Here is a 27,116-nt window from a genome sequence, read left to right as displayed (position 1 = left end):
TTTCTGCAAGGAGGCTGTATTGCTCTTTCAGCACTTGCAGATCTTATAGGAAGGAGTGTGATAGAAGACCCGTGAGATAGAAATGTTCTGTGCACGCTCCCTCCAAAAAAGTGCTCTGATACCATTAGTACGTGAATACTCAAAGCTCTGTTTCCCTCCTTTATAATGAAATGCTGCAGGTTGCCTTCGTCCTGTCAGCTCTTATTCACTGAATCCTGTGCAACAGTGATTAAAGGCACTGAAGTACGGCTCTGCTGCTTGCAAGGGAGGTGGAAGTGCTGCACGACACTGCATCGACTGCACTCACTGCTCAGCTGTTTACGCAGCTCACGTGGCTGTGTGGCGTTGTTGGAGGATGCCTCTCAGAACTAAGATTCGCTTGATATTTGGCACGGCTGCGATCACTGTTAAACATCTGACCTCTGTAGTGTCGGGGTATCCAGCCGCTGTGATGTCAGGCCAGTTTTGCTGGGTGGATAAGGCAGAAGAAAGGAGGCATCAGCAGGAAGGCAGACTTTGTAAGTTGCGTTGTATTTGCCCAAGTGTACATGGGAATAATTTTCAGGTTTGGTGGCAGAAGTGGGTAAGTTAACAACTCTTCATCTGCAAAGGAATGCAGGTGATGTTATCAGAGCCTGGTCTTACTGAAAGTCAGCAGGTTCTGAAATGTCCAGCTTGCCCTGATAAACAAGATTTGGACATTTAAGCAGTGTTACTCAGTTTGCATATGTGTTAAGAACATCTTTGTCCTCTTTCTTTCCAGAGGAGGGAAAGAGAAGCTAAGGCAAGGTTTGTCTTTTCTTCTCTGTGGAATGTGTGGTGACTCGAAGGCAGTCTGGTCCGGTGAATTAACTTAACTTTCGTTGTGGTTTTGCTGTAATACCTGTTGTAGTGTCTGGTTCTGTTGTAGCAGTATAACAAGTTTTTACAGATTGATACCTCTCAACGGGACTTGATCTGAAGTACAAAACCAAAATAAAATAAATGGCAGCCATGAAGTCTCACAACCAATCACCCTGCCCTGGAGGGCCAGTAGCAGTTCTGCTCTGCCTGGCTGGTGCATTTGAATGGACCCTATGTGGAAAGCGAACTCCTCATTAACATACTCCTACGGGAGGGCTGGTGCTGAAGGAACAAAGAAGCTGCTTACCCCATGGCAGAAAATTCTGACTTAGCAGGCCAGGCCAGCTGCCTACAATATTCAGACCCAAACTGAGCGAGGATGCTGAAGGATACTGTGTACAGGAATGTGCTTTCCAGAGCCATCTAACCTCTCTTTGGTTCATTAAACATTAAGTATACTTGGCTGAGAAAGCACTTTTGCTACATCTTTCCTTTCTATCTTTTGTGTGCTCCAAAACATGGAACCAGAAGTCTAGTTTGCCGTAACTATTCCTAAGCCATTGGGGGCTTACAGGGACTTGTGCAGTCCTTACAGAGCCTGAGCTCGGGGCCCCTGTCCCGCAAGAGAAACAAACAAGAAGCCTGCTCTTGGGAGTATGTCGGGGGCCTGGCACTGAGGACTGCACGCTCTTCATGCTTTTAGCCTGCTTTGTTACAGAAATAAGGTTTGAACTGGTGCATTGTCCTCGGTTCTTTTCAGTGGCACAGTCTTAACACCAAAAACTACTGACAAAGTTTGACAAAGATGTGGAGGTGCTGAAGCAGTTAAGTTCTAGCTGGTTTTAGGAACAGGCAGTCATAGAAAGAAGAAAGTTTCCACTCTGAGGAAAAAGCTGGATTCTTGTAAGAATCCTTTTGTGGGAAGGAAGATAAAAATGACTCAACAGCATGAAACAGCATGAAAGTTGCCCTTCCTAGGCTTCAGCTAGACCCCAAGCACCTGTGGGAACATGAAACATCTTGGTGTATGACAACAAGCACACTATTCCTGGAAAACGTGCTCACTTCTCAGCAGCAGAAATAATGGCTTCTTCTCTCAAAACAGGTAAATTCTTTAAAACTAAATGTTGATATGAATAGTGTATGGCAGTGAACAGTTACTTTTGTGTTGATGGCCAAAGAGTCTTCAGAATAAGAAAATAAATAAGCACATTCAAAAGAACTCAGGTGTCTGGTTTTGAATATGCCTTAGTGCTTCTAAAAATGTAATGTCATTAGGTTGCTCAATCTCGTAGCTTCAGACTGCTGGCCTTAACTGTTTATCTTTTTAAGCAGAAATTTTCAAACATTAATGTTAAAAAAAATAAGTGACAGCAAGAAAGTTCGGTATCTGGAGGCAAGTACTTAATTTTAAGCACTGCTTAAGGAGACTGAATTTCTGGGCTGCTCTCCTAACACTGTGGCTGTTCACCTGGTGTACACGTGAAGTGCTGAGCGCTCCGCGTTAGATGGGATTTACTGCTGCAGTCATCGGAAGGGATGGCTGTGTACACGTGGTACTTCTGGGAATGGCACGCACGAGCTGTACCAGCAGCCGAAACCACGGACACAACCTGCTATTCCTGTCCTAGCAGAGCAGTTAGAACCGACAGGACTTGTTATCCAGTAGCTGGGGAGCTGACTTCTTGTATTCTAATGAGAGTTCACACTTCCCTACCCTCATTTCCTTTTCGTCAATGCTATCTCCAACCTCAGTTTCAGGGTTGACCTTTGGTGCTTGTGGTAACTAAAAGACAAAACAAAACCGCCTTCCTCTATGATATTGAGAATAATGCCAAAAATGGTACAGCAGAAATACCACTTCTTCACTTAAACTTAGCTGAAGCCTGTTCAAAGGGGAATTGTGCATGCTTTGGGCTTGCTGTTCAGAGGTTAGAGGCATAAATCAGCTCCCTAAAACAACCACATTATCAACGGCGTTTGATCTTAAAGCACTAAAAGCAAATGAAGAGGCTAGAGTTTCGCAAGAGAGGTCTCTTTTAACTCCCATGGGTGTCACAGAAGCCAGCAGAAATAACAGAAATTATATACACCAGTGGTTGGTGTTCCCAGTAGGGGTGACAATAAGCAGTTGCCCAAAATCATTCATGGTAACCCTGCGTTTGTTCATTTTTCCTGGAGTGCTCTGCCTGATGGCTCTTGGCATTCTTGCTGATGAATTCTTCCCCCCCCCTCCAAGTTCTTTAGTGTGTTTATAAAACTCCTTGAGCATAAGTTTGGTTTGTGCTTTGTGTGGGTGAGGGAGCTGACAATGTGAGCTTTCTTGCAGATTCCCATTTTGGCATGATGACAGTGTGGGATCTTCCTTCGGGACATGTGCCAGCAGAGTTATTCTGCACAGCCCCGTTCAGGGATGGAGAAGCATGCCGTGCGTCCTCAGTTCTGGGCTGCCAAGAATCTTTACTATGCAGGTACGCCTTGCCTGCTTTGCTCTTGTCCAAAAAAAAACCCAACAAAACCCAAAGAACTGTTAGTTGTTTGGACAAGCATTTTTAATTGCACTGTGAAGAAGTTATATTCAAAATTTTCAAGGATCTGTTGCTCTTCTCCTTATCTTTATTCATCTCATTCTCCTATAGCCTGATTTTGGATGGGATTTTTAACTCATGGGTTACTGTCTAGAGTGTTACATCTTTTGCTTGTAAGCTTCCTAGATAGACAGCTTCCTAGATGGATAATGTCCCTTCTGTTCTGTCCATCACCTGTTGCATACATACGGGTACGAGAAGCATTTTGAAAAATGTTAAATGCTTGCTAGAGGTTAGTATTTTTGTGTAGCTTTGGGTCTGGTTGCTGTCAGAATATGCTTTTTCTCAGTGAACAAGCCAGTATAATCTCGATTAAATGTGGTATGAGTGTTAAAAGGCATCGATAAGCCATATTAAGGTTTGGGTCTACCGAGCATGTGATAAATCACTGAAACCGAAAGACGGTTCCAAGAGCTTTCTGAAATCTGAAATCTTAAGCTGAACAGTGGTAAACTTTTGAACTCGAAACTTGTTTGGGGCTTTCTGGTTGTAAAAGGTACTTTTTATATAAGCTTAGTGGAAAACACTTGACTAATAGCAGTATCTTTTTGTAAGAAGGCAGAAGGAAAAATAGGTGTTTTAGACCGGCAAAAACAAGCTGGGTTCCTGCTGTGTCAGATCTGAAGATGGGATTGTAATTTTCCAAGAAGCAACAGAACTTACCCACTGGCCGTGCTGTTCAAATAAATGTGTCTCCTCTTCGCCTCTTCTGTGCTCAGATGCAGAGCTCACGACCGCCGCATATTTATGGGTGAGGGGAAGGTGGTCTTTTTGGCAAGCATGTAGAAACATCTCGTGTAAAGATACTGCCTCTTTACCAACCCGAATACCGGGTTGCCTGTCAACAACTGGTCCAGCACTCGGACGGGCCCTGCTGAGCTAGAGGTGTGAATTCAGGGGGCACACACCTGTCCCCGGCAAGTCAACATTTCCAGTGCCTCCAGCAGCGAGAATTTCACTGGCAGAAAACGTCTAGACTTTCCCTGATAGTGCATAAAGAAACACATTTAAAATCGGGAGCGTAGCTTGGACTGTATGATGAGGACTGCTTAGTGAGGGTTTACCAAGATATGGGTTGTAGCGTGGCGCGAGGGTCTGCCCCCATCTTTTCTGGAGGGACCAGGGAGATTCTTCTGCCTGAGGCAGGATGGTTGATGTGCTGGTTCCAGGAGCTATTTAAAACACTCCTGGCAATAGGACTGCGTTTGATTAAGCTCTTGCTGTGTCCTGACTGGTCGAGGACTAAAGAATTCTCTCTGTGGTGCTACAGCCACATCGGTTTGTTTTGTTTTCCCAGAAAGTGAACGAAGGTGACGAAGACAGGAATGCTGTGCCGCTCATGCAATGAGTGCATGTTCCCTTTTACAGAGCTAATAACTCACTGGGGCGTGCAGACCAAACCAGCTGTGACGTTGCCCGCTACCAGGTTCAAGAGGAGATTTTTCCATGCTCGGGATGACACCATGTCTGACAGCAGCGGGAGAGTGGTATCGCACAGGCAGCCTGCTTAGATGGCGTGCTCGGTCCTCCCTTGGCCTCCGGGAGCTGCCACAGCCAGGCTGTTTTGCCTGGAGGCCGGTAATAATTCTTGCTGGTGAGAGTCCAGTTGTTTCACAAGGCAGTAAATCCTCAGATGTCAGCTCGGCATAGGAGCATCCATGAATGGATCCTCCCTGCAGAAAGCCTCTCCCACTGTATCCGTTTCCCTATTGAACATAACAATACCATCAAGAAGCAATAAATCTTTGCACTGGGAGAATTTGGTGTGCTCGTCAGCACAAGGAAACAGCAGGGAGAGGAAATGTCTATGAAACCACAGCCTGGGGCTCTCAAATGTTTATCTGAGCTGGTGAGCAAAAGGGTTTTGAGACCATTTTAGAGTCAAAAACAGTCCTTTATTTTGCATAGTCGGCCGGCTCTTACTAGGGATTGCCTAGGTAAAACGCTCTTACCAGATTTCAGGAAGAGGGTAAAGGTCTTCCTGGCTGACTGCAGTTTGAATAACGTTGAAGTCTCGTGCTCATGGCTTTTTACAATCGCTAAGTTTGGTCATTTTCTTACAAAGGAAAGACGAGCGTAAAATTCTCTTACCAGACTTTCTTCTCATTTCTTTTTCTAAGCTCTGGCTTGTTCTTATTAAAAGAGCATTTTGCCGAGCAGCGGGAATTAAAATAGTACTAGGCAATGTCATGTGCTTTACTCCCGTGCCTTCCTTGGTAATAAACACCTGGGCAGCTTTCTCTTCCCTTCCAGCAGTGCTTCGTAGCGGTGGTCTTGCTGTGAGGCATCTGGAGCTCTGCAAGGCTTCTTTTCTGGGGAAGCTTCTTCTCTAGGGGCGTGGAGTCAGAGCCTCTGGACATCCTGCTGTTGGAGGTGCTCTGGGCAGCAGAAAGCTGACACGTTTGTGTAGTTTTGGCCTCACTTTCCCACTTCTGTAGCTGGTAACCTGCCCAGTCAGAGCTTTCCGGACCTGAGGAAAGGAAGGCAGCCCGCGAGTTCCTTACAGCCTGGGCACAATCTGAGGGTGTAACAAGCCGTGGGGACGTGGTGGGAAGCAGTGGTGAGGCTTGCTTACCCGCAGCCACCTACTCCTTGGGATTAACCACTGTGCCAGCGCAGAGGTTTTGGCCACCCTGCCTCCTGCCCCAAAGCGAGCCAGCAGGGAGCACTTCCCGGCTGCAGGGCAGGGCTGCTCCGGCCTCTCGGCGTGTGGCCGGGACGGAGGCGCTCTCCTCTCACAAGGGGTACCCCCGGCCTCGGGGGCCCTACAGAGCTGTCTGGGGCCGCTGAGGTGTCCCAGGGTTAACCCCACCTCGCCTCCTGCACCCTCCCTCTGCCTCCCTGCAGGTTTCGGCATGCCTGTTTGCAGTGAGGTGAGGAACCAGCGGAAGAAAAACTCAGGTTTCTATTGGGAAGTGCTGACAGTCCTTGCTGCGGACAGACTGCCTGCCACCAGAACAGGCTTTTAATTCAGGCACCAGCGAGCTGGGTTGGGTTGGAGGGGCTGCTTTATTTATTTATTTTTTTAAATCTATTTTACTGTAGTGTCACAACAAGCTCTCTCAGATGTGGATGTGTTTGAATGAGGCTTCGCGGTGCTAGGCGCTACTAAAAGCACTGATTTCTTTTCCCTTATGTCCCTGGAGGTCAGGGATTTGCCAGATGTTGGAGGAAGAGGTTGAGATAACTTGGTAAAGCATCCTTGATGGAAAACTGTCCAGAATTAATTCATGGGCCGTGTTCTGACTGCTGGGGCGCTCTGGATCCCTGCCAGCATGGGCTTGACTAATCTTTGCCTGTGACTCAGAACAGAGATATCTTGTTGGGAACCTCTTTTTTTTTTTTTTTCCTTTTGAAAAAATGAAGTGAAAGTTTATCAACCTGTACAGTTAAATGAAGGATCAGCTAGCCAAATGAGGAAGTAAACCTTCCTACAGAATGAGCTCCAACCTGCTCACTGCACTTGTTTGCTTTCAGTTGACATCAGCCTTGTCATAAAGGCTCTAAATACTGTCTGACTTCCTTGTGGGCTCAGTGCTACCCTGAATCCAGCTTCTGGCTCGCCAGTGGTGGGACGACATCGCTGGGACTCGGACAGGTAACATGCAGAGCGGTGGGACCACCCGTGAGTACAGCTCCCGGGGTGGCTGCTTCTGTTACTTCTGGCAAATCTGGCAGGGAGGGTGGGGAAGAAAAAGGCAAATCCTTTTGTAGTCATCTAGTCTTGTTGTTAAGAGTTTATGTGCATCTCCAATTTGTGAAAGTAAAAAAATGTTATTTATCTGAAAGTAGAGCAACACCCTTTGTTCAGAGAAGAAAAAGCTCAGGGGAGGGCCCCAAGGAGCTGGCTGGTGCAGGCGGTTTGCAGGGTGACTCTCGGGGACCGAGGGGGAAGAGGAGGCAGCCCGGCCCGCGTGTGTGTGCCTGTGAGCGGGGCACAACCCCACAGCAAGAGAGGAGCGCCTCTGGGTAAATTTAGCCTGGAAGTGAGAAGAGGTTATTAGCGGAGGGAAAAACACGAACAGCTTCCCAACAGGGTCTGCTGAGGGCTGGGGAAGGTGGCGGGAGGAAATCTAAGCAGTTTGAAAGTGAAGGTCGGAAAGTTCATAAATCGGATTTTACAACCTGTTTGTGTGTGATAGGAAAAGCTGGGCTCTGTGGTGCAGGGTTTCTTCTCATCGTATCTTTTTGCACTGGTTGTAGCAGCCAGCTGACCTCTTGGACTTGGGCACACTCCCGATCGCTTACCGAAGTGTAAGCTAGTGATTTTATTATCTGTCAGTTCTCCCTTTCTGGCTTTCATCTCAGGGTTTCAAGCGTGCTGATTCTGTGGTGAAAACCCTGCAGTCACGCTATTACTCACGTTTAGTATCTGGCCAGGCAGTAGCAGAAATGCGGTGGTTAACTTTGCAGAAAACCCGGTCCGGCCAGGAACGCCGTGCTGGTGAGCAGCCTTCCTTCAGCGAAGGCTCGCGCGCGGCGCGGGGGCTGCGCGGTGCGGTGCGTGCGTGGGACAGCCGTGGTCACTGCGCCCGCTGCAGCTGCAGACCTGCCCGGGGAGGTCGTGCCTCCTTTCTGATGGAGTCCAGGACCGACACGCAGAACACAACGTGATGCTAACGTGGGATGTTGCGCTGGTGCAAACCGTACCCGTCAGGATGCACGGAAACGCAGCTTTAGAAAATAACAGTGATGGCTATTAAAATATGCCTTGAATGTGTTCTTTTTGACCTGAGGACAGACAACAATTTCAGTTTTTCATTTATGATAAATTATTCAGATAATCCAGACATCAAAACAAACGAAGTAGCACGTGTCAACTTGACAGAGTGTTCAGAGCCCCTGGCTGCGCACCTGAAAGCAGGGTTTGCTGCACTGCCAACCCAGCCGTGACCGCTTGAGCTATTTTCAGGTATGCAGTTATATTTCTGTATTTCAGCTCAGTGAGCAGTTATTTCAAGGCTGAGAAATCATTTCAGTACTGAAAAAGCAGGGAAATTCATTTTCATTGTCAGACCAGGAATTGAAAACAAGGATTAGAGGTAAAGTGTGCCACATTTCTGAAGTGTACTGTAGGGAAAGCCTGTCAAGTCCACCAGCTAAAATAAACATCACTTCCTATTGTTTAGATGGAAAAGTACACGTGGTAACTGCTTTCCCCTTATGTATGTGACATAATCAAGGTATTTTCTGTTTTGCTGATGCTGCTCATCACTTTAATAGCTCAAGATTTCTTCTGCAGAAAAATACCTGACAGTTAAAATGCTATGTAGGGAAGTAAAGGTCAAAGTTGTACGAGGTATGGTTACTGACTAATTATCGGGTTTTCCTGTTTCTGGCTGAACAAATACTAATTGGTTTTAAATTAACTGAGCCCAGTGCAGATTTCTCTTCCACCACCCTGGGAAGGGCTTTCAATGCCTTGGGGAGGAGCTGCGGTCACGGTCCCCTCCCATCGGCTCCTTCCTGGTGGCTCCATCTCCTCCTCGAGAGGATTTCAGCTTCTGAGCTCCCCGAGGGGGCAGGAGGAGCGGCCAGGCGAGCGCAGATCGGGCTGGGAAGGGGAGCGGATGGGGGTGCTGCGTCTGGCCAGGAGGGTACTTGTTTGGTCGGATAATTCTGGGCCATTTGCTGGCCACGACGAGGCTGTTAACCTTGGCTTGTACCATCACAGAGCAAACTGCTGATGGACCGCAGTGGCCCCGGAGCCGCGTCCTTCCCAGGGCTGAACGCCTCGCTCTCACAGCTCCAGAGTTTGCTGCATTTTCTTCCCCGTGCACTCTGCAGCCTGCACTTGTTCTCCCATCAGTGACGGTGCTGAGAGAGCTGCAGGGAAGGGAAGGCGGCCACACTTGTGTCCTACACATGGATGGGGGAGCCGGCCATGGCTGTGATTCTGGTAGCGCCAATAGCCGCAGAGGTGGGGTGAGGGAAGCGTCAGTGCAAGCACGCCAAACGTAGCTGAGAGCGTTTGGCCTGGTGGATGAGTAGTCCCCATGTGTGTCCTTGTCTTGTTTTGCTCGCTAAGTTGAAGTCTTTCTGGGCATGGCTGCTTATGCTGCCCATCGCTTTCGTTTACGGGGCAGAGCAGAAATGTAAATAGTGAAGTTCTGGAGAAGCTCGAGGTAGCTTTCTGCTGCATCGGCACACTCATTTCTGAAGTAGCTGCTTCTCTCGACAATAAATCTAAGTGAAATTGAAACCACTTTTCAGATTGCTTCCAACCACTGCTGATGACAGCTTTCAAAAAACAAGCTGCTTCTCCGAATGTGAATACCCTCACTGAAATAGAAAACAACAGGAAAATATTAACTCAGGCATCACTGGAATGGATGAGTGATAGGATTTCAGAAGGGTTGCCTGTGCATGCACACAGACACATACTAGGAAACACTGCCCTATAGAGAAGTTCAGAGTTCCTGGTTACTTTGCAAATAATGTGTTTCCTTAAATCACTTGGTGAGGTTTGCTGGGCATGTTAAGTTGCTATGGCATCTGAGATCATCCAACAACATTTGTTAGATTTTTATCTGCGGCTCGTTAACCACACTGAGCAAATTGAAAATCCCCGGTTACACTGCGTTTTATATCATATCCTGTCAGATAAGTCTGAAGAACAAACTTCACGCATGCAGCGTGACTGCGTACGGCAGGCTTGCAGAGCTCATGAAGTAGGATGACACCTGTCTGACATAATGCCCGGGGACCGACAAACGTTGTGTGGAACACGCCGCTGCCGTATAAATAGGAGCGGGACAGCAAAATGCTTTAATGTTGAGAGAAGGCTGGGAGGGTTTCTTCAGAGAGAAGACAGCTGAGCAGATAGCCTCTGCTGCGTGCTAGACAACTTGCTGAGCTTGTACGTTCTTCCTTAACACTTGTGCTTTGTTATTTCTCATCTTTCCCCTGCCTGAAGCTGATGCCTGCTGGACGAGGCTGGGAGGACGGCAGCGCTGCGTCCGAGAGGAGCATCGATGCCCGCTGGGATGGCGCTGGCCGCTTCTAGCAAGCCAGCGCCGCCACGCTCCGGGAGAGTTTCTGCAGCAGGCATGGAAGTGCATCACAGCAAGCTGGACTTTTTCTGCAAGCTGGGCTACAGTAAGCAGGACATCTGCAAAGTGCTGGAGAACCTGGGCCAAGAGGCCCTGGAGGACGACGTGCTGAAAGAACTGATTCGGATGGGGAGCAAACCCCAGGCTCTGGAGAGCCAGGCTCAGCCCTCCCTGCCAAAGCTCGTTGCCCGGGGGTCCTGTAGCACTTCTCCAGTGCCACAGTGGCTTGGGGGAGACGAAAGTGATTCCTCCAGTCACTTGAGACCCATTGTGATCGACGGCAGCAATGTCGCAATGAGGTAAGCTGTGCTTCCCAAAAGGGATCTCCCTTCCTTGGTGGCTTTTGAATTGTAAAGCTGGTGGCTTGAAGCGTGCTTTTTCCAGGTGAGAGGTGCGTTGAAGTATTTGATGTATAATATATGAAGCACTGCGTATTCCTCTTCTTTGGCTGAGGCACAGCTTACAGGGACCTTCTGTCTCTAAGCCCACAAATACATACACCTAATGCAGTCACTAGCTTTCTCTGCATTTTGACCTTTTATAAGGTAATGTCAGTGTGATTCAGCAGCTCTTTCCCTTTTAGCTCACCACTGATGTTGCTCTGCCTTTTCAGATGGGTACCTAGGATTTTTAGGTGGACAGAACAGCCCCACTTACTTAGGAAGTAGAGGGAAAATTGAAGACAGGTGGCTGTGGTCCCTAACAAAATCACAGTTGTATTGTTTTCACTTGCAACTAAATCCCAACAAGGTTCCTGGCTTGCATTTTTTTTTTTTGTTGTTTGACCACATTTTATAGAAATATCAGGAAAATGATAATTGACTTTTGTATTAAATAGTCTTATTTCTTCCTTAATTCATTCTGTTTCTGGGAAATGTGAAAGCAACCCATCCCGGCCAGTTATATTTCCTAGGTAGCCTCCTGACGCCGTAGAAGCACTCTTAGTGATGCAGAGGCTGGCATTTCCATGTGGCTGGGAAGTCCAGAGGCAGCAGCGGGTTGGCCTCAGTTCATTCCTCTGAGCAGTGTGAGCTGACAGAGGCCCCAGCAGAGCGCCGATGCCCTGGCTACCCACCAGTCCTTCTATCGGCCTCCCTTTCCTCTCTGCAGGGCCAAGCCCGTCCATGCACTTTGGAACAGAGCAGAGGAGGGCTTCCTGCTTTGGTCATCTCGGTGTGAGGTGAGATGAGACCACATCCCCTCTGGTTAGAGGGCAAAAGGGACGCATCCAGAGCAGGTGATTCTGGAGGCTAAGGAAGTTGTGCCATCTTCTGGATGAAGGGAGAAATCCCTCCCGAAAGCAAGGGGATCCTCAGGGAAGCTCACAAGTAGTGAGAAATACACAACAGCTGTCCTAGGGTCTCCTGCCTGTTTGCATTTTCACCCTAGACCCACCTTAGGGTGTCCTGTTTCTGTGCGAAATAAATGAGCACCAGCTTTGACGGAGCAGCTCACCGGAGCATTCACTCTTTTGTCATTTTAGAGGCAGTGATACCTGTGGCTGGCTCGGTTCTGCCAGCACAGCCGTGTCCTTGCTGACTTCCTGGGGTTTTTAGAGCAGGCAGAGGGGGACAGAGCGGAGAACAGCGCTGTCTGTAATGCGGCAGCAGCTGCAGCCTTGCCATGTTGACCGCATGCCCACTAAAATGGTTTTCCAAAAGCCACCCGTGCTTCCAGCATGTGAAACTTAAATCTTTTTAAGGATAGTTTCCAAGATGCAAGGCAGAGAGATGTTTGCCTGCCTAGATTCTTGAACGCTGGTGTTTTGCCGTGGATTCCTTTTCTTTCACCTAAAAGGAATTAGAGGAATGTGCAGTAGTTTCCAGTTTCAGAAAGGCAAAGGTTTTCCAGCTCCTCTCAGACATCCCCAGGCTCTGCCTTGACAAAGACTACTTGGCAGAATGGAGAAGACTCCTGAGCTTGTCAGCTCATACTGAACTGATGCAGCCTGGAGGGAGCTGCTTTCCTGTCCTGGATGTCTTTCCAAAGTGGAGCTGGATGACATTTGCCTTTGGATAATGGGCTGGGCTTGGTGAGTGCTTTTGGTAGGCCCGTTTCAATTTTTCTGGTCTGCTGCTGTCAGAAGGAGAAGGGCTGTTTGCAGCATAGTCAGGAAAGGGGATGTTAGGTTTCCTGGCTGGAAAAACATCATCGCCAACACCATCACCAAAAAGCGCAGGAGAAGCAGCAGCTCAGGGATGGAGCTATTAAAATGTTGAGGCTTGGAGAGGGACTTGCCTCTGTGGAGAAAAACATCCCGAGCATTTTTATTCCCGTCTTGGGACTGCTGTTTCTGGAGCACTTCAGAGTTGGCTCCAAGGGCCCATTGCGGGGTGCAAGGTTTTCAAAAAGATTAACGTGCCCCAATGTAATAAAGCAATTGGATGATCTGACAGTCACCAGGCAGCCTATCCATACAGACTGAATGGAAAATAACCTTGCCTTCAGCCAGTCTCAGGGGTCAGACACTTCAGTACGCTTTGTATTTCCATCGGGTGCTCTTAGAGACTTAGGCACCTGCCCGCTGCTCCATGGGAGGTGCACGGGGTGGTTTAGCTAGGCTGGTGGGGGAAAATGAATTGAGTTGGGTTGGTATGAAAGGGGAACCAGTGTAACCCCGTTCACTGCACACTCAAGGGGCTACCTACCCCATGCTTGCACTAAAGTCTGGTTTTTAAGCTGCGATATGTACAAAGGCTTTCTCCTGGGCCAGCTGAGTCCTGCATTAGGCTCTTAAGTTCCCTTCCTTAGGCTGTACTTGGTCTTCAGAGGTAATCAGTGCTGGATCTTGATGCTTCAAGGCAGTAATTTGAAAAAGTCACCTGAACTTCCAATTCACCTGTCCAAGTTGACTTTCAGTCTGTTCTTGGTAGACCCTAACCATGAAAACCAAACAAAACTGTTGTTTCAGAATAGAGATTAGATGTGTTGAGCACTACAGCTCATTTAATATAGGCTTTTTTTTTTTTCTTTTGCTTCATAAGACTTCCTATTTCCTGGGTTTCTATTAATAGATAATCAGATCTTATCCTCCCAATTGTACCATTTTTCATTTGTGGTCACTATTTCAGCAATATAACTTTCATTAGGTGTAGAGTGCCGCTTTGGCTGTAAGGTTGATATAAGCAGAATCTGGACTTGAATTACTGGGGGCCAGTGGGGGAAAAAGGCTTTTAGGACTGTGGCATCTTCCTCAGCTGGTCAATCACTGCAGGTAGGTGTAGTAACTGAGTGTGAGAGTCATTTACGTCCACGTTTCACAGAGGGGAAAGCAGGAGTGAGATTGTGGTGATATTATCCAGAAAGCTCAAAGTACAAGGATGAGGTTTCTGTAGATACTGCTGGGGTGTTTATCCATTTCAGTACCTTTGTGAAGAGTTCATTTTTGTTTCCTTGTGCAGAAACAGTCAACAAATTGCCTTCCTTTACATGTGCACTGCACTATAGTCAAATTTTAGATAACAGACAGGTAGTACGAACTTCCCACAGGGGAAAGAGACTTAGGAAGGATATCACCCCTATCTATTTTCCTTGGGCACACTTTCTGTGTCTTGTTCTGAACACTGATAACTGTCCAGAACCCACTTTGCCTGCATCTGCTACAGTGCACATCCTGGGGGTTTCCTAGCCCTCTGTGCAATGAAGACAAAATCTACCAACTTGGGCATGATAAAGATGGGCCAGAGGCATCCTTGGCCATCCCATCTGAGGGCTTGTCCCTTTTTGGGTGTCCTGGGTAAGATTCCCAATATTTCTGATCCTCTCTCTTGCAGTTTTTCTTTCTCTGTATTTTGACTCCTGTTTCCAGAAGAGGCCAGCAGCAGAATGACCTGCAATCACACTTTAGCCACATAAAAGTCTGTATGTCACTGTTACCACAGAAGGAAATCCCCACATTTTGTTTCATACAAGAGAGTCTCATGCGTTTCTGCACGTGCTGGAAGAAACTCCATCCTCAAACCATCATCAGAGAAGGCATGTGAAGGGTCTGACACAACCTAAGGTCTTGCTGGTACTTTAGGAGCCAAGTCCATCTAGATACAGATGAAAGCAACAGACTTGATTAGCAGGCAGGTCACAGAAATCTGGGACAGAATATCTCTGTCTTAAAGCATCCAAACTTCGTCAGATAACAAGCAGTTCTGCTGCAGGAGGTATTTGGATCTGTCCAACGAGGATAGCCTGCTCAGGACTGGAGGGTTATTTTCTTGGAAATGGATGAATGACACAAAAGCTGTATGTCTTGCCTTTTCGTTACTGATTCAGTTAGAGACCTCTGTATGCTTCCTGAAAACTTTGCCTCACCATCCTCCTCCTATTTCTTTTTCTTTTAAAGCCATGGAAACAAAGAGGTCTTTTCCTGCTGGGGGATCCGTCTGGCGGTGGACTGGTTCCGAGAGAGGGGGCACACCTACATCAAGGTTTTTGTCCCGCTCTGGAGAAAGGAGCCCCCTCGACAAGACAGTCCCATTGCAGGTAGGCCACCATCCCGGGCATAATTTGGCAACCACTAGGTGCAGTTTGGAGGGAGAGGTGTGAAGAATCCAGCATGGTTTTGCCCCGTAAACACACAGTGCAAACAGTGTCTAAGGTCTCCATCACTTAAATGAGTCACTAATTTATTGCCACATGCTCTTGGCTAGCAAGTAAAACTGCAAACTGGGCTTTATTACAGTGCTTAGAAGCCTTCTGCTTCGAAAGCACCAGTTTCTGCCAGCTGAGTTAAAGAATAATGAATTAGTTAGCTCACAACAGGACTGCAGAACTTGTACGCCAGCCAGTAAACAGCGAGATCGTTTCTGAGTAGATATGTTTCACGCGTTATCCAGAAGTGTCAATGTCCAAAGCGTTCAGTATTGCACAACTGCTCTCAGTCTATCAGCTAGCCTGTTACCCTGATAGAGGGGCTGCACGGGTTCCTCTCCCAGGAGAAGAAAGTGCGTCGGCTGAGGTCTGCGGTGGAGATATAGACTGTATGGAAATAGATTGGCAAGATGTGTGCCTGCAGCTTGATGTCTACAGCTGAGAAGGCTAGCAATCCATCTCCCTGCGAGGCAGGCATGGCAAGAAGTCAGTGTCCTCCGTGGCAGAGAAATTAATTTATTGATTTTATCAGGCACATCTTATCTCCCAGTGATACTCATACCAGGGCAGGTTATGAGCTTTCTAGCATCTACTGGGGTAAAAAGGGAACTACAGGGGTTCACCATCTTTTAATGGTGAAGACATAGAAGTCAAGAAAAGGCACCTCAAATTTTATGAGTAGGTGCTTCTATAAAATACTTAATTTTGTAAGCTGCCAAACTACCACTAGGTACCACTGCACCTGAAAATCACACCACTTTAAGTTGCCTGAAGTGCTGAAACATTTCTAAATTCCTGTAGGTTTCTAGCATGACCGATATCAGGTCACCATTAATTGATTTATTTATTTTTTAATTAATTTTTCCCCCCCTTCTCTTTCTGCCAACCACTCCACCAGATCAGCACATTCTCGAAGAGCTTGAGAAGCAATCGATCCTTGTGTATACCCCATCTCGGAAGGTGAAAGGCAAGAGGGTGGTTTGCTACGATGATCGCTACATCGTGAAAGTTGCTTATGAGAAAGACGGAGTCATTGTCTCCAATGACCATTATCGGGATCTCCAGAATGAAAACCCTGAGTGGAAGTGGTTTATCGAGCAGCGGCTGCTCATGTACTCGTTTGTCAGTAACAGGTAAGGGAACATCGCTGTTTGTTGTTGAGCAATCTGTAATTTAAACATTATGGGCCAAGACAGCTCAAACATCACTGCACCTCTGGCTAGCACTGGTGTATGTGAACCCTGTTCAGAAAGGAATTTACCGCAACTTTTCTTATCTCATTTCTTCAGTTCCTGCTTCCTCGGCTTTGGTCGTAAAAGCCCATGTCACTCCTCAGTGAACTTCTCTAAATGGCAGTATTAGTGACCAGCTTTGCTGCTTGCCAGTCCAAATTGGGATGTTCACCCAACACCTAGAATGTGTTCGGTCCTATTTCATAGCAGTGTAACTGAATTAAATCAGAGAGGGGAGGCTGGCTAAGTGTTTTTAATTCCCCTACAGGGCACGAAAGCACTTCTTCCTGTGATTTTACAATCATAACTTTCTAATAGAAGAGAGAGGACAAACTGATCTCTGGCCCCTTGAGTATCCCCACTGGAGAAAGTCTTGGTTGACACACTTGTGCTCTGTTCATGAAGACTGAGCTGTGTGCTCTTTGGTTTGCACAGCGAGATCTTTGTACACAGTTTTGGGAGTTTCTTAAATAAAACAGTGGCCTGAAGGTGGAGGTTTCAGTCCCATCCTGTGGATAAACAATCTCCTTGCCTCCCCCTTACTTCCGACCCGCTTTGTGCAGTGGGAAATGTGGTGGGGTGAAGGTTCATTCTGATCAGAGATACATTAATTAGTTTTCTCCCTGAAGCATTGCATTCAGGTGCTGACATAGATGAGTAAACAGTTCATCTGAGCATTTTGCAGGCCTTGTAGCACGAAGCCTTTCCTGAACCCTTGAAAAGGCTGGGCTTGTTCATTGCACCAGATGTGTACAATGAACTGTAGCTCTGAATTAAGGAGTGGCTTCAGACCCCATTCTCCTTTTAAAAAAAAAAAAAGGTTAAAAAAAAAAAAGTGAATTTGGTGTGGAAGGGAGCTGATGGGTGGAGAGACTACAGAGACATTTGCTGCTGCTTCAGGGGAAAAAGGAAGCGATACTGTGACATCCTGGGGCTGCTGCCAGGCCAAGGCTGTGCCAAGCCTCAGTGTCTTTCCAGTTGTTTGAAGTTATTAGGAAATGAGAAGAGCAGCTAATGTGAAGGTGAGGCACTGTTGGCTTGGCAAACGAGGGATAATGCAGCTCCTGGAGGCCAGGCCGTGAAAGCATCACAAGCCTGTCCTGCCCTGAGCTTGCGCAGCAAGCTGTGGCAGCACTCAAGGTACTTCTGTTATTCCTGTGACTTCTCCTTTTCAGGTTTATGCCTCCTGATGACCCCCTAGGCCGGCACGGACCCACCCTTAATAATTTCCTCAGCAAAAAGCCAGCGCTTCCCGAACCAACGTGGCAACCTTGCCCCTATGGTGGGTTCCTTTACGCCCCTCCAGGGCCTTGCTTCCTCACTGTGGGGGACACATGCACTCCCTACTTCACCCTCAGTGTGGTAGAAGATGGGGATGAGGCTGCTCAAGTGTGTGGTGCTCCCACTGCGAAACAGCTCTCCTGAAATTTGGAGGTAGATCTCTGCACCATTTTTCAAAGCCACCCTCTGTAGCAGTAGGTTTCCCAGCCCCTCGAGTGCAGCAACCAGAACATACACGAACTTCAGACACTACCAAAATAGAGTTAAGTCTTTACGCAGAAACTTCCTTCCGCTGCTGCACCCTGCTATTTCGGTCAGCAACATGTAAATCTGGGGGTCAAAAGTGTTATGTGGGAAAGTGGCACTTCCCCTCTGTGCTGCTGGAGCTCACCCCAGCCTTGTGGCCACACAGTGCTGGGGAGAAGTCCTGGGTACACGAATTGATGCTGGCACTGATAACAGTCTCCTGTTGAACTATATTTTTTTGATTCTTTCAGGTAAAAAATGCACCTATGGCAATAAATGCAAGTTCTATCACCCAGAGAGGCCACATCAAGCTCAGCTGTCGGTCGCTGATGAGCTCAGAGCCAAAATAAAGGCATCCGTAAGCCTGGGGAAGGAGGAGGAGCCATGCAACCACTCTCCATGCCGGACTGGCCGAGATCCCGTGCCTCCTGACGCTGGCACAGAAACGCTGCAGGGAGCTGGCAGCGGTGTGGGGCCCTCCTGCTACACGGCCTGGTCCCCAGGCAGCTACTGCCCACGGCTGGCTGACGCCTGGGCCCTCGGCCCTGACCCTGCCCTGGAGCAGGACCAGAGGCTGCCAGACACCCTGAGGGACGGAGCCCTCGTGGAGGAGATGTCGGCGCTCTCCATCAGCGACAAGGTGTTATGTGGAGCCAGGCCAGCCCGCGCCCCCCGGGACCGAGAGGTGGCCGACAGCCCCCGGGGCTGCTGTAGCCTCAGGCACGGCCCCTTCCTGCTCCACCACCACCACCCCTCGGACTGCGCCTGGAGGCACGCGGAGCGCTGCTGGCCCCAGGAGCGCCCACAGGGGCCCAGGAGCCGCTGCCTCCCCACCGCGCCTCAGCACGGCCCAGCCCTACAAGCACAGCAGCAGCAGCACCTCCTGCCACCCTCCACCGTGCCTCCAGCTGGGCCGCTGCAGGGGTACGGCGAGCAGCCGGCACTACCCCGCCGCTGCTTCCCCAGCCAGCCCCTGCTGCTGGACACCAGCAGCGGGCTCGACTTCTTCCAGAAAGCCTACGCTTACCCCGATGCTGCTTACTGCAGTTACTGGCCGCCCCCTGCTGCAAGACCTCCTTGTGCCCAGCGGGCGAGCGTCCACAGGGAGCTGTGCGCCATGTTCTCCTGCGCTGAGGTGAACCGAGTCATGGCCTTGTACCCAGATATCAAGGACATCGCTAGTTTGACTTTACTCATTCAAAGACACAGGAACTTGTGAAAACTCCAGGGTAAGCTTCCCGGCAAATGAAGAGCTGCTGTTCTGAGGGTTATCTGAGTGTTATTAAAGGGCTTTGTGAGCAGGGTTAGGGCTGTTCAAGTAGCACGCATCTAAGCCTCAACCAGCTATGGTGCACGGGGTATCGAGTCAAGGCAACCGTTGTGGTTCACAGCAGTGGGGACCTCAGTCACCTTGCTTGGAAGTGAATAGGAGGGCTTGGGTGAACTAGCTGAGCTGTCAGCACATGAACCTCCCTGTGGCCTGTTTTTTAGGCTGAGGTAGCTCATTGTTAATGCCTTGAAACACTAGACGTGTTTTCAAAGTCTTAATGTCCTGGTCAACTACCCTGAAAGAGACATTCTCCATGGGTCTCGTTAAAGGGCGCCTCACAGACCTATCATGACTAGCAGAAAAAGTAATTTGGCATATTTCCCCTAACATGTGGCTGTGCTCTCTGCTACAAGGCGTCTTCGGGTCCATGTCAGTGCCTGATGGCTTTTATCACTAAAGCAACCCTGTCCTACAGGCGCAGCCCTGCATCTGTGAGCTTTAAAAGAAGCAGCTAGTGTTTACGAACCAATGCTGTGAACCCATAAGATTACTGGTAGAAGTTGTGGAGAGACTCCAAGCTCTTGGAAACAGCTGCAGGTATATTTCTCAGGGCTCACGCACAACATAAATCAAGTCAGGGAAGTCATTGTTAATATAAGTCCTGCTGTGGACTGAAGGCTCTGGACTGTTTCTTCTTATTTGAGTTAACACAGACAATAGCAAGGAGGAAAAAAAAACCTAACAACTTTAAAGGGCCTCTGTTCTAGTGAACAAGAAAACTGTTGTTGAATTAACCCTTAATTACCAAATGTGGTCCCATAATGCCATTATATAGATGATTTATGATTACAAACATTTAAACTGTGTTCTGCTGGGACGTTCGATTTTCAGTAAGCTGTAAAGCTGCTAATCTCTGCATTACTCCACTGACTTCTTTAGGGTATAATTCAAATGTTAAGGTTGATCCTGAAAGTTTTTGGCATTTTACCAAAGTTTGAGTATGTCAGTATGACATGTTTTAGAAATTATTTAGCACATTATAAAATGATCACCTAGAACAGTTCACTCTGAATATGTCTGTTTGTATGCCTTTTTTCGAAAATTTTTTTATTGAATTCCTTTTAGCACTGATGGATAATTAGGTCTAATACTCAGGTGGGATTTACAAAATCTCTGCACTCTATGTGGCCCTGCACTCTAGGTTAGGTTCTTCTCAGAAGTACAGTCAGGCCAGAATTAAACAGATCTTGCTGAATTCTCTTGTTTTTGAAAAGGTGACCAAGGAGAAGTAATTTATCCTTAGTATCACTATCAACTATCAAATGATTCATCTTGAATGTGGTGCTACTTTAACCTGTTTCCTTCTGGAAACCACCTGCACCTTTTTATTTTTTTATTTGTTAAAAGACTGATCAGCAAATTAGTACAGAAATAAGCAAACTGTATCAGCTGAATTGCTTGTGGTCACATGGTGGTTGACTCTGTCAAGAAATAATTATAGCTTTTTCCTCATGTTATTTTCCACAAGTTATAGTCATTATAATTGTGATTTTTTAAAATAAGTTGCCTCATTCAGATAAACAAGTTTTGGATCATCAGAACAGCTTATAAGTTATCCACTGGAAAATGCACACAGATTAGAACTGATGTTAAACCAAAACTATGGAAAAAGTGTCCTGTGAACTGCTTTGGAAAGTACTTAATTTCTACAGCCATTGTTAGTTGCCATAAAATATGCACACACTGCTTTTAACACATCAAAGTGACCAGGCAGGCTCACTGGATTGCCTCACGACCTGTACCAGAGCTTTCCAAGCTACCTGCTTGCACATCGGCACACTCAAAAAGTGCCATGCAGAGTGGAAAAATGCCTTCCAAATGCTCAAACAGCAAGTTCCAAATGCCAACATTCAGAAAATACACACACGACACGTATGGTTATAGCCTGCTGCAGTGCCAACATGTTTTTATGTCTGGAATGTAGGTAGGTTACCTATTTCAATACAGAAAGCATTTAAAACATAGAAAAAATGGCATGGTGCCTTTATATAGTGCCCTTGGCTTGCTGGCAACATGTGTGTAAGCTTTTCTCGTTTTCCTTCAAGAATGCACTGGAATTTGGTGCTTGTTCAGAACCTCTCTCTTAGGTTTAATAATTTATTTTGCGTTCATTTCTGCTATAGTTACTAAGAAATCTTTCAGTAAAATACTTAGAATGTGCATTCTACTGAGAAAGCGTCTGAGAAAATAAATCAGACTTTGGTGCTAAACAGAACTTGATTTCTCTTGGCTCATCCACTTAGAGGGATTTTTCTCATGAAGTTTGTGTTTCAAGGGCAGAGCAGCAGCAGCGTTATGTCATTGAGTGCTGCAGAGGAACTCTGCCCTTGGCGAAAAGCCCACGGCAAGCAAAAACCGTTTTGTTATTTTGCCACTGAGCAAGCATGTGGGACTCAGGACCTTCTGCTGCAGTTTTTTACACTCTCCAAGACAGTAGGATTGCTTTCTGGCTTGAGAGGTAAGGGAAGAAATTGCTAACAGAAAGGAATAGGTACCTCTTGTGCAGACACGATAGACGGCTGTTGCCATTTGGTGTCTCTGCTGAGATGCATTCGAGTCCAGCTCTTGCTGCCAAGTTGAAAATGAATCCATAAATCCCAACAGCCTGAGAGTCTCAGAAAGCCCTTGATGTTCTTTGCTCTTTGGTCATCAAGACTCTTTTAGAAGATTGAAGCAGTGGGAGCAATCCTCCAGGAGCCTGGCTGCTTTCCTAAGGGAGATTTGCAAAGTTGCCAAATTTATTTTAAGACTTAAAAAACAAAACAACAACAACAAAAATCATAGAAGAAGAGCCTCTTCCCTTCTCCAAGCTCACTCTTTCCCCAAAAGCTAGGAAGCCAAAGACACCCCAGTGTGTGAGTGGCTGGGGAAGTTGGAAACGGGTATTTCACTGCAGGGTTGTGGGCATTTCCCTGGCGTGAAAAGGGCACCAGGCACAGCCCTGCCCAGCGCTGCTGCTGGAGCCCGCTGCTCCTCCCTCGGCTTCCCTAGGGCAAATGCTTCTCCACGAGCCTACAAACAGTCTGGTGAGTCTAGATGCCGTGACAGTTCACACCATAGGAAGGGCTATGAAGTAGGTGATCTTGCTCTGTATTCAACACTTGGTGTACTTGCCAGTTATTCAGAGTTTTGTTACTATTTTAACTCCCTATGAAAACTGGCACAACTTATGAGCAAGTATTTAAACTGATCACAAATATTTAAGCAGGACAGGAGTCGTAGCCTCTCTCCTGCTTAAAAATGTTGGATTGCTAGGAAGGAAGGAGAAGGTAAGTACCTCAGGGAGTGCGACAGACCACCTCTGCAAGATATAAAAATATAACCAAAGGGTTATATTTTTATATACGGTTATATAAGCCTTTAACAAGCAGACGCCTCCCTTGGCCAAAGGTACTTTACGTTCTTTATCTCCGAGATAACAATTTAGATAGTTTTTTCTTCCACCTTTTGCACGGACTTTCCCCAAGCCAGGAGCCGGCCTGCCTCTGCTTCAGTCCCATGGCGCTGGTGGGACGGGCAGGCCTCGCGCAGGCCTCGCGCCCTGGAGCAGGGTGGCACGACCTGGCAGTGCCTTTTGTCACCAGCCTCAGTACAGTGTTCTGACCTGCTGCCGACCTTTAAGGGGGTTTGTGGCATTTTTGTCCCGTCTCCACTCTGGACTGCCATCGCCACCTCAACAAGGTGAGGCCCTGCAGCAGGCCGGGGGCACCGGCACCACACGAGGTCAGGCAGCGCCACCCTGCCCCTGAGCCATCGTGCCCTTCACTGGGCAGGGCCCAAATCACAAAAGTTTTTTTGAACCTGGCACGAACATCTTTGGCTTGGCAGAGTCCTGACGTCCTCAAGCTGTTTTCCCACCCTGCCTTATAGCAGTCCTCCCAACAAACACTCTGTGCGTGGAGACAGAGGCTGTGTTACACCTGCGTTTGCTTGTGCTGACTTCATACAGCTTTCTCTAAGGACCTAATGGGTTGCTAGCAGAACCTAGCAATCATATACTCTTAACTACATTAAATCCTAAAACTCATCTATCCTTCCACTGCCACCAAAACAGTGTGTTTGAGGGAGTTACTAACAGTACTGATTTCATACAGAAGACAAATGTGTTTTACAGCACTACGTGGCAGAATAAAACCATAAACTAGAAGCTGACAGCAAAGCATGGATGGCATAAAAACAGTCAATCCGGATAAATGGAAATAAATTTTCACGTAGAAGACCAAAGAGGTGTTAAATAAAATTATAGCAATGTCAAGCTGGTAGAAACAAGCACTGTATATTACACAGGGTATGATTTACCTCCAGAAGATACTGCTCTGCGAAGTAAGCCTCAAAAGGGTGGCTGACATCCATCGGCATACTTGCAGCACTCAGCAAAGTGGGCCCAGCTCTCTCCTGTGATCAACACCTTGCTGAATTTATCCACGCTGCAGACACTGCAAACAACTGAGGAGACCACTAAGTACAGAGTGGTACCAGCTACAGTAGCTGCTGACAATGAGAGTGAGCTGCAATGCTGACTGTGGAAAAAAGACAAGGATACCATTAGTACCCAGCAATTTAGTTTCCAGATTAATGGAATAATGCTGTCCTCCTACTGTCATCCAAGGAGCTGCAGGCAGACAAGAGCAGCCTAGGAGGACTGAAGGCCAACCAACATTTGCTAAATAGGCTAGCAAGAGAAATGCAGAGGAATGAGAAGGCTTTTACCACTTTAAGTTGTAAGTGGCAAAATGTACTTCATAACTAGTACCACATTCTGCAGCTTCATGGAACCCAAATACATAAATGCCATGAGAAGCTGGGCAAAAGCTGTGGTCCATCTGACCATTGCTCCAAAAGCAGCGCTGAAGAAATTTTTAGCAGGGAAGCAAACTTGAATGTGATTTGTTATTGCCAAAAAATACACAGCCATTGGCAGACAATTATAAATGGTACTCAAAACTATCATCAGAATGAGAAATACTAAGTTCTCCCCACAGGAGGTCCTGTTAGGAAGAGACTGAAGGGAATACAGAAGCTTGTAAAAATGTTATTTCCAGCAGGGAAACATTCTCGGATAAGAACTTCAGCATCTGAATATCCTTTTGCTCGTAATGACTAGCTCTGTAATATATGACATGGTGGATTTGGAGCCCTGTCTTCATTTAAAAGAGCATATGGAAGATCTTTAACCCTTTAGAGCATCTTTTTAAAGTTACAAAGAACATATTTAAGACTCGTAGAGGAGGAAGAAAAGATGCAGATATCTGTCTGAAGTGAAAATAACAAGAGTATGGAAAAAGGGGCAGAGAAACAAAGTTCTATATAAGTTTAAGAAAAAGAAGGAAATAATAGTCTGCAGTGATTATTTCTGTTCGTCTTCCATGCTATTGCAAACACAACTGGGGATGATATCTGGGAGATACTGCTTTAGGGCAGCATCTGCACTTAGATGTTCTGATGTTTTTATTTGTCCTGTGGAGCTTAAGCAGTGCTGTTTAAAGAAAAAGTACAAACAGAAGGGGGAAGCATCTGAGAAACGTCTAGCAACTAACATCTGAAACGTGTATACCAATCATCCCGCAGTAAGAAATATTTATAAAAATGTGATGGCCAGCTCCACCACAAGGTGTCAATGTGGTAGCACTAGAAACAGAGGAGTCAGTGCTCAGGGCTGACTTCCACAAGCTAGCACCTAAGTCCTGGCAGCAGCCCCATTCTTTACGGGCAAGAAGATTGCTAGCCCCAAAGGGGCACGATGCAGTCCGATTACCAACACTGTTGCTCTCAGCTCCAGGCGAGCATTAGAAATCACAGAAGGATCGCCGTGGGGATCCAACACATAGTTGGGTCAGGAGATGGCTCCCAAGCAGACCCCATGCTGCATCTTAACTTTACTGCGTGGTTTTTTTTTTTTTTTGTTTAAGCAGCCCTAAAACCGCATGCAGCAGCTCAGCCTTTGGAGCTGCTGCACCACCTCAGACCGCAGAGCGGGGAAACCCAAACGTGGGGTCATCCAGATAAAGGGTTTTGGGAACAGGGCAGGGTACACAACCCGCCCTTTGCTTCCCCTTTTACTCTCCCCTCACCTGTGGCTCCAGTCGCCGCTGTGCTGGCATCCGCCTGGCGTGTTTGTCTTGGCGGGCGCCCAGGCGCCGCTGCCAGGCTTCCCTCTTCGGGCAGCAGAGCTGGAAAAGTCACGCCGGGTTAAGTTTAGAGTTCCAGGTTGGCACATTCTTAACACAAGCCAAAAATAAGTGTGAATGGGGATCAATTCTATGAATTTGCTGAGCTGCCAATTGTATTTTAAAGCTGAAATTTGAGACTAGGTTTGCCAATTGGGTAAGTATCACTGCCAGACCTTAGACAGAAGTTAATTAGGGAAACACTTTCTATTTGAGTCCAGAGGGCACTGCCTTACAAACTATACCTCTACATTCTTTCTAGGTATACTTTGGATGTTATCAGTCTGGTTGAGCACAGGGGATTTTAACTAATTAAGTTTATCATCTTGCATAGACGTGAATCAAGAGTTAAACAGGGATTTCACAAGTATTCCAGGCATGCAACTGTAAGGCCCCATTGAAGAAAAAAAAAAAAAAGCTTTTTCCAAAGCAATTCCAAGTGCCACCGCTTTCTATTGCATTCCTTTTACACGTTTGGCCCTTGCATTTGGGGAGCAGGTTCACACAGCTCCTCCACGCCTGCCCGAAGCTGCCGGCCGCAGGCCGCCCCCTATGCCTCTCGCGCACGTCTGTCGAACGGGGAATTCTTATGCTTCGGTATTTTTAGTAAACTTCCTCTTGAGAGATCGCCGCAGGGCAAGCAGAAACCGCAAGAGGAATTCAAAAACAATGCCTCAATTATAACTGATTTCTTAAAAAAATTGGTTGAGGAACTGCTCGGCTATACAGGGTATGAAATCCCACGCCACACAGATCCACCAGGGAGCTCCCATAGCAAGTCTTTCGGAGTACCCAGGTGACGTTTGGATGTCTACATGCTCTGCACAAAGTCAAGCTGCATCGCACTGACGCAGACCCCAAGGGATGCCCAGCCCAGGCTGCACAGGGCCTTAGCTTCAACACCCCAAGGTTGCTGCTGCTGCCTGGTCTGGAAGCGCTGCTCTCCAGCAAGCAATGTCCAAAGTGGGTCATCCGCACGGGAGGCAGCACGCCAACCACAGCCACGGTCCCTGCAGGCTGGCCCTGAATGCAGGGATGGAGCTACTTCTGTAGCTAAGTGCGATGCAGCAGGGCTCGAGGGCAGGGAATGCCCCAGGAAACTAGCTCCTTTCAACATGAGCGATCACACAGGAGTTGCTGACAGATGACTGATGATGGCCAAAACAAGCCTCTGAGCAAGCAGATTAATGCCACCTACCTCAGGCTTTTATCCACAACTTCTTCCCTGGGGTGTTTTACTCCTTGGCCTTTTGTAGGTATGCAGAGAAATGCTTTTGCTCTCTAAAAAAAGAGAAGAAAAAAAAAGAATTAGGCTATGGAAGTAACAGCAGAATCCAACTGTGTTGTAAAATGAACTATGTCATCTTTCTGAGATCTGGCTGAAGACATACAATTAAAATTCAGAAAATAATATATATGTATATATATTTTAAATAAAATAAGATAAAAGTCATTTATATAATTTATAAATTTTTATTTTATATATGTTTGTATATATACATACATATACATATAAAATTCAACACTTGCTAACACCTTCCTTTTGGTCTGAGAATTAAAAGCCCTTCTGCACTAGTTAGAAAGCAGCAGCTGTGACCAAACTATAGAGAATCACTAATCTCAGCATTGCCTGTCACCCCTAGAGAGGGTGTGCCATTCCGATGCCAAAACACAGGATTAATAGCTCCGCAGAGAACAGAAGTATCACGAAGCACAACTCTGCAAGCTAGTAATGAGGACACTTCCAGCTGGGGTGATGCAATCCCTGCTCCAAAGCATTACTAATGCATTTT

The 27,116-nt window shown here is 47.1% G+C and overlaps 1 protein-coding gene across 4 annotated transcripts; it reads left to right on the top strand.

Annotated features, from left to right (window-relative positions):
* The first annotated feature begins 48 nt into the window (after positions 1–48).
* Positions 49–26,793, top strand: ZC3H12D (zinc finger CCCH-type containing 12D). Of its 4 annotated transcripts, none has more exons than XM_048076976.2 (8): positions 49–1,948; positions 3,173–3,314; positions 6,909–7,029; positions 10,348–10,782; positions 14,820–14,959; positions 15,966–16,200; positions 17,475–17,581; positions 18,078–26,793. In XM_048076976.2, exons 4-8 carry the CDS (start codon positions 10,406–10,408, stop codon positions 19,043–19,045), a joined length of 1,827 nt encoding a protein of 608 aa, XP_047932933.2. In that variant the 5' UTR covers positions 49–1,948; positions 3,173–3,314; positions 6,909–7,029; positions 10,348–10,405; the 3' UTR covers positions 19,046–26,793. The 4 variants fall into 4 exon arrangements, with proteins under 4 accessions (XP_047932933.2, XP_047932930.2, XP_047932932.2 ...); XM_048076973.2 differs by having other exon boundaries at positions 8,212–10,782; XM_048076975.2 differs by having other exon boundaries at positions 6,909–8,343.
* Positions 26,794–27,116: the final 323 nt, after the last annotated feature.

The sequence above is a fragment of the Anser cygnoides genome, chromosome 3, assembly GCF_040182565.1.
Source record: "Anser cygnoides isolate HZ-2024a breed goose chromosome 3, Taihu_goose_T2T_genome, whole genome shotgun sequence".
Taxonomy (NCBI): Eukaryota; Metazoa; Chordata; class Aves; order Anseriformes; family Anatidae; genus Anser; species Anser cygnoides.
The sequence above is the reverse complement of the archived record's forward strand: the minus strand, read 5'-3'. Positions and strand labels throughout refer to the sequence as shown.

What these genes read in the sequence shown, in the direction of transcription:
- ZC3H12D (XM_013178199.3), top strand. Translation starts at nt 10,406, where the DNA reads ATGCCCGCTGGGATGGCGCTGGCCGCTTCTAGCAAGCCAGCGCCGCCA. An exon ending in GGCAGCAATGTCGCAATGAG is followed by an intron (nt 10,783 to 14,819) that starts GTAAGCTGTGCT and finishes TTTCTTTTAAAG; the next exon opens with CCATGGAAACAAAGAGGTCT. An exon ending in GTGGCAACCTTGCCCCTATG is followed by an intron (nt 17,582 to 18,077) that starts GTGGGTTCCTTT and finishes TGATTCTTTCAG; the next exon opens with GTAAAAAATGCACCTATGGC.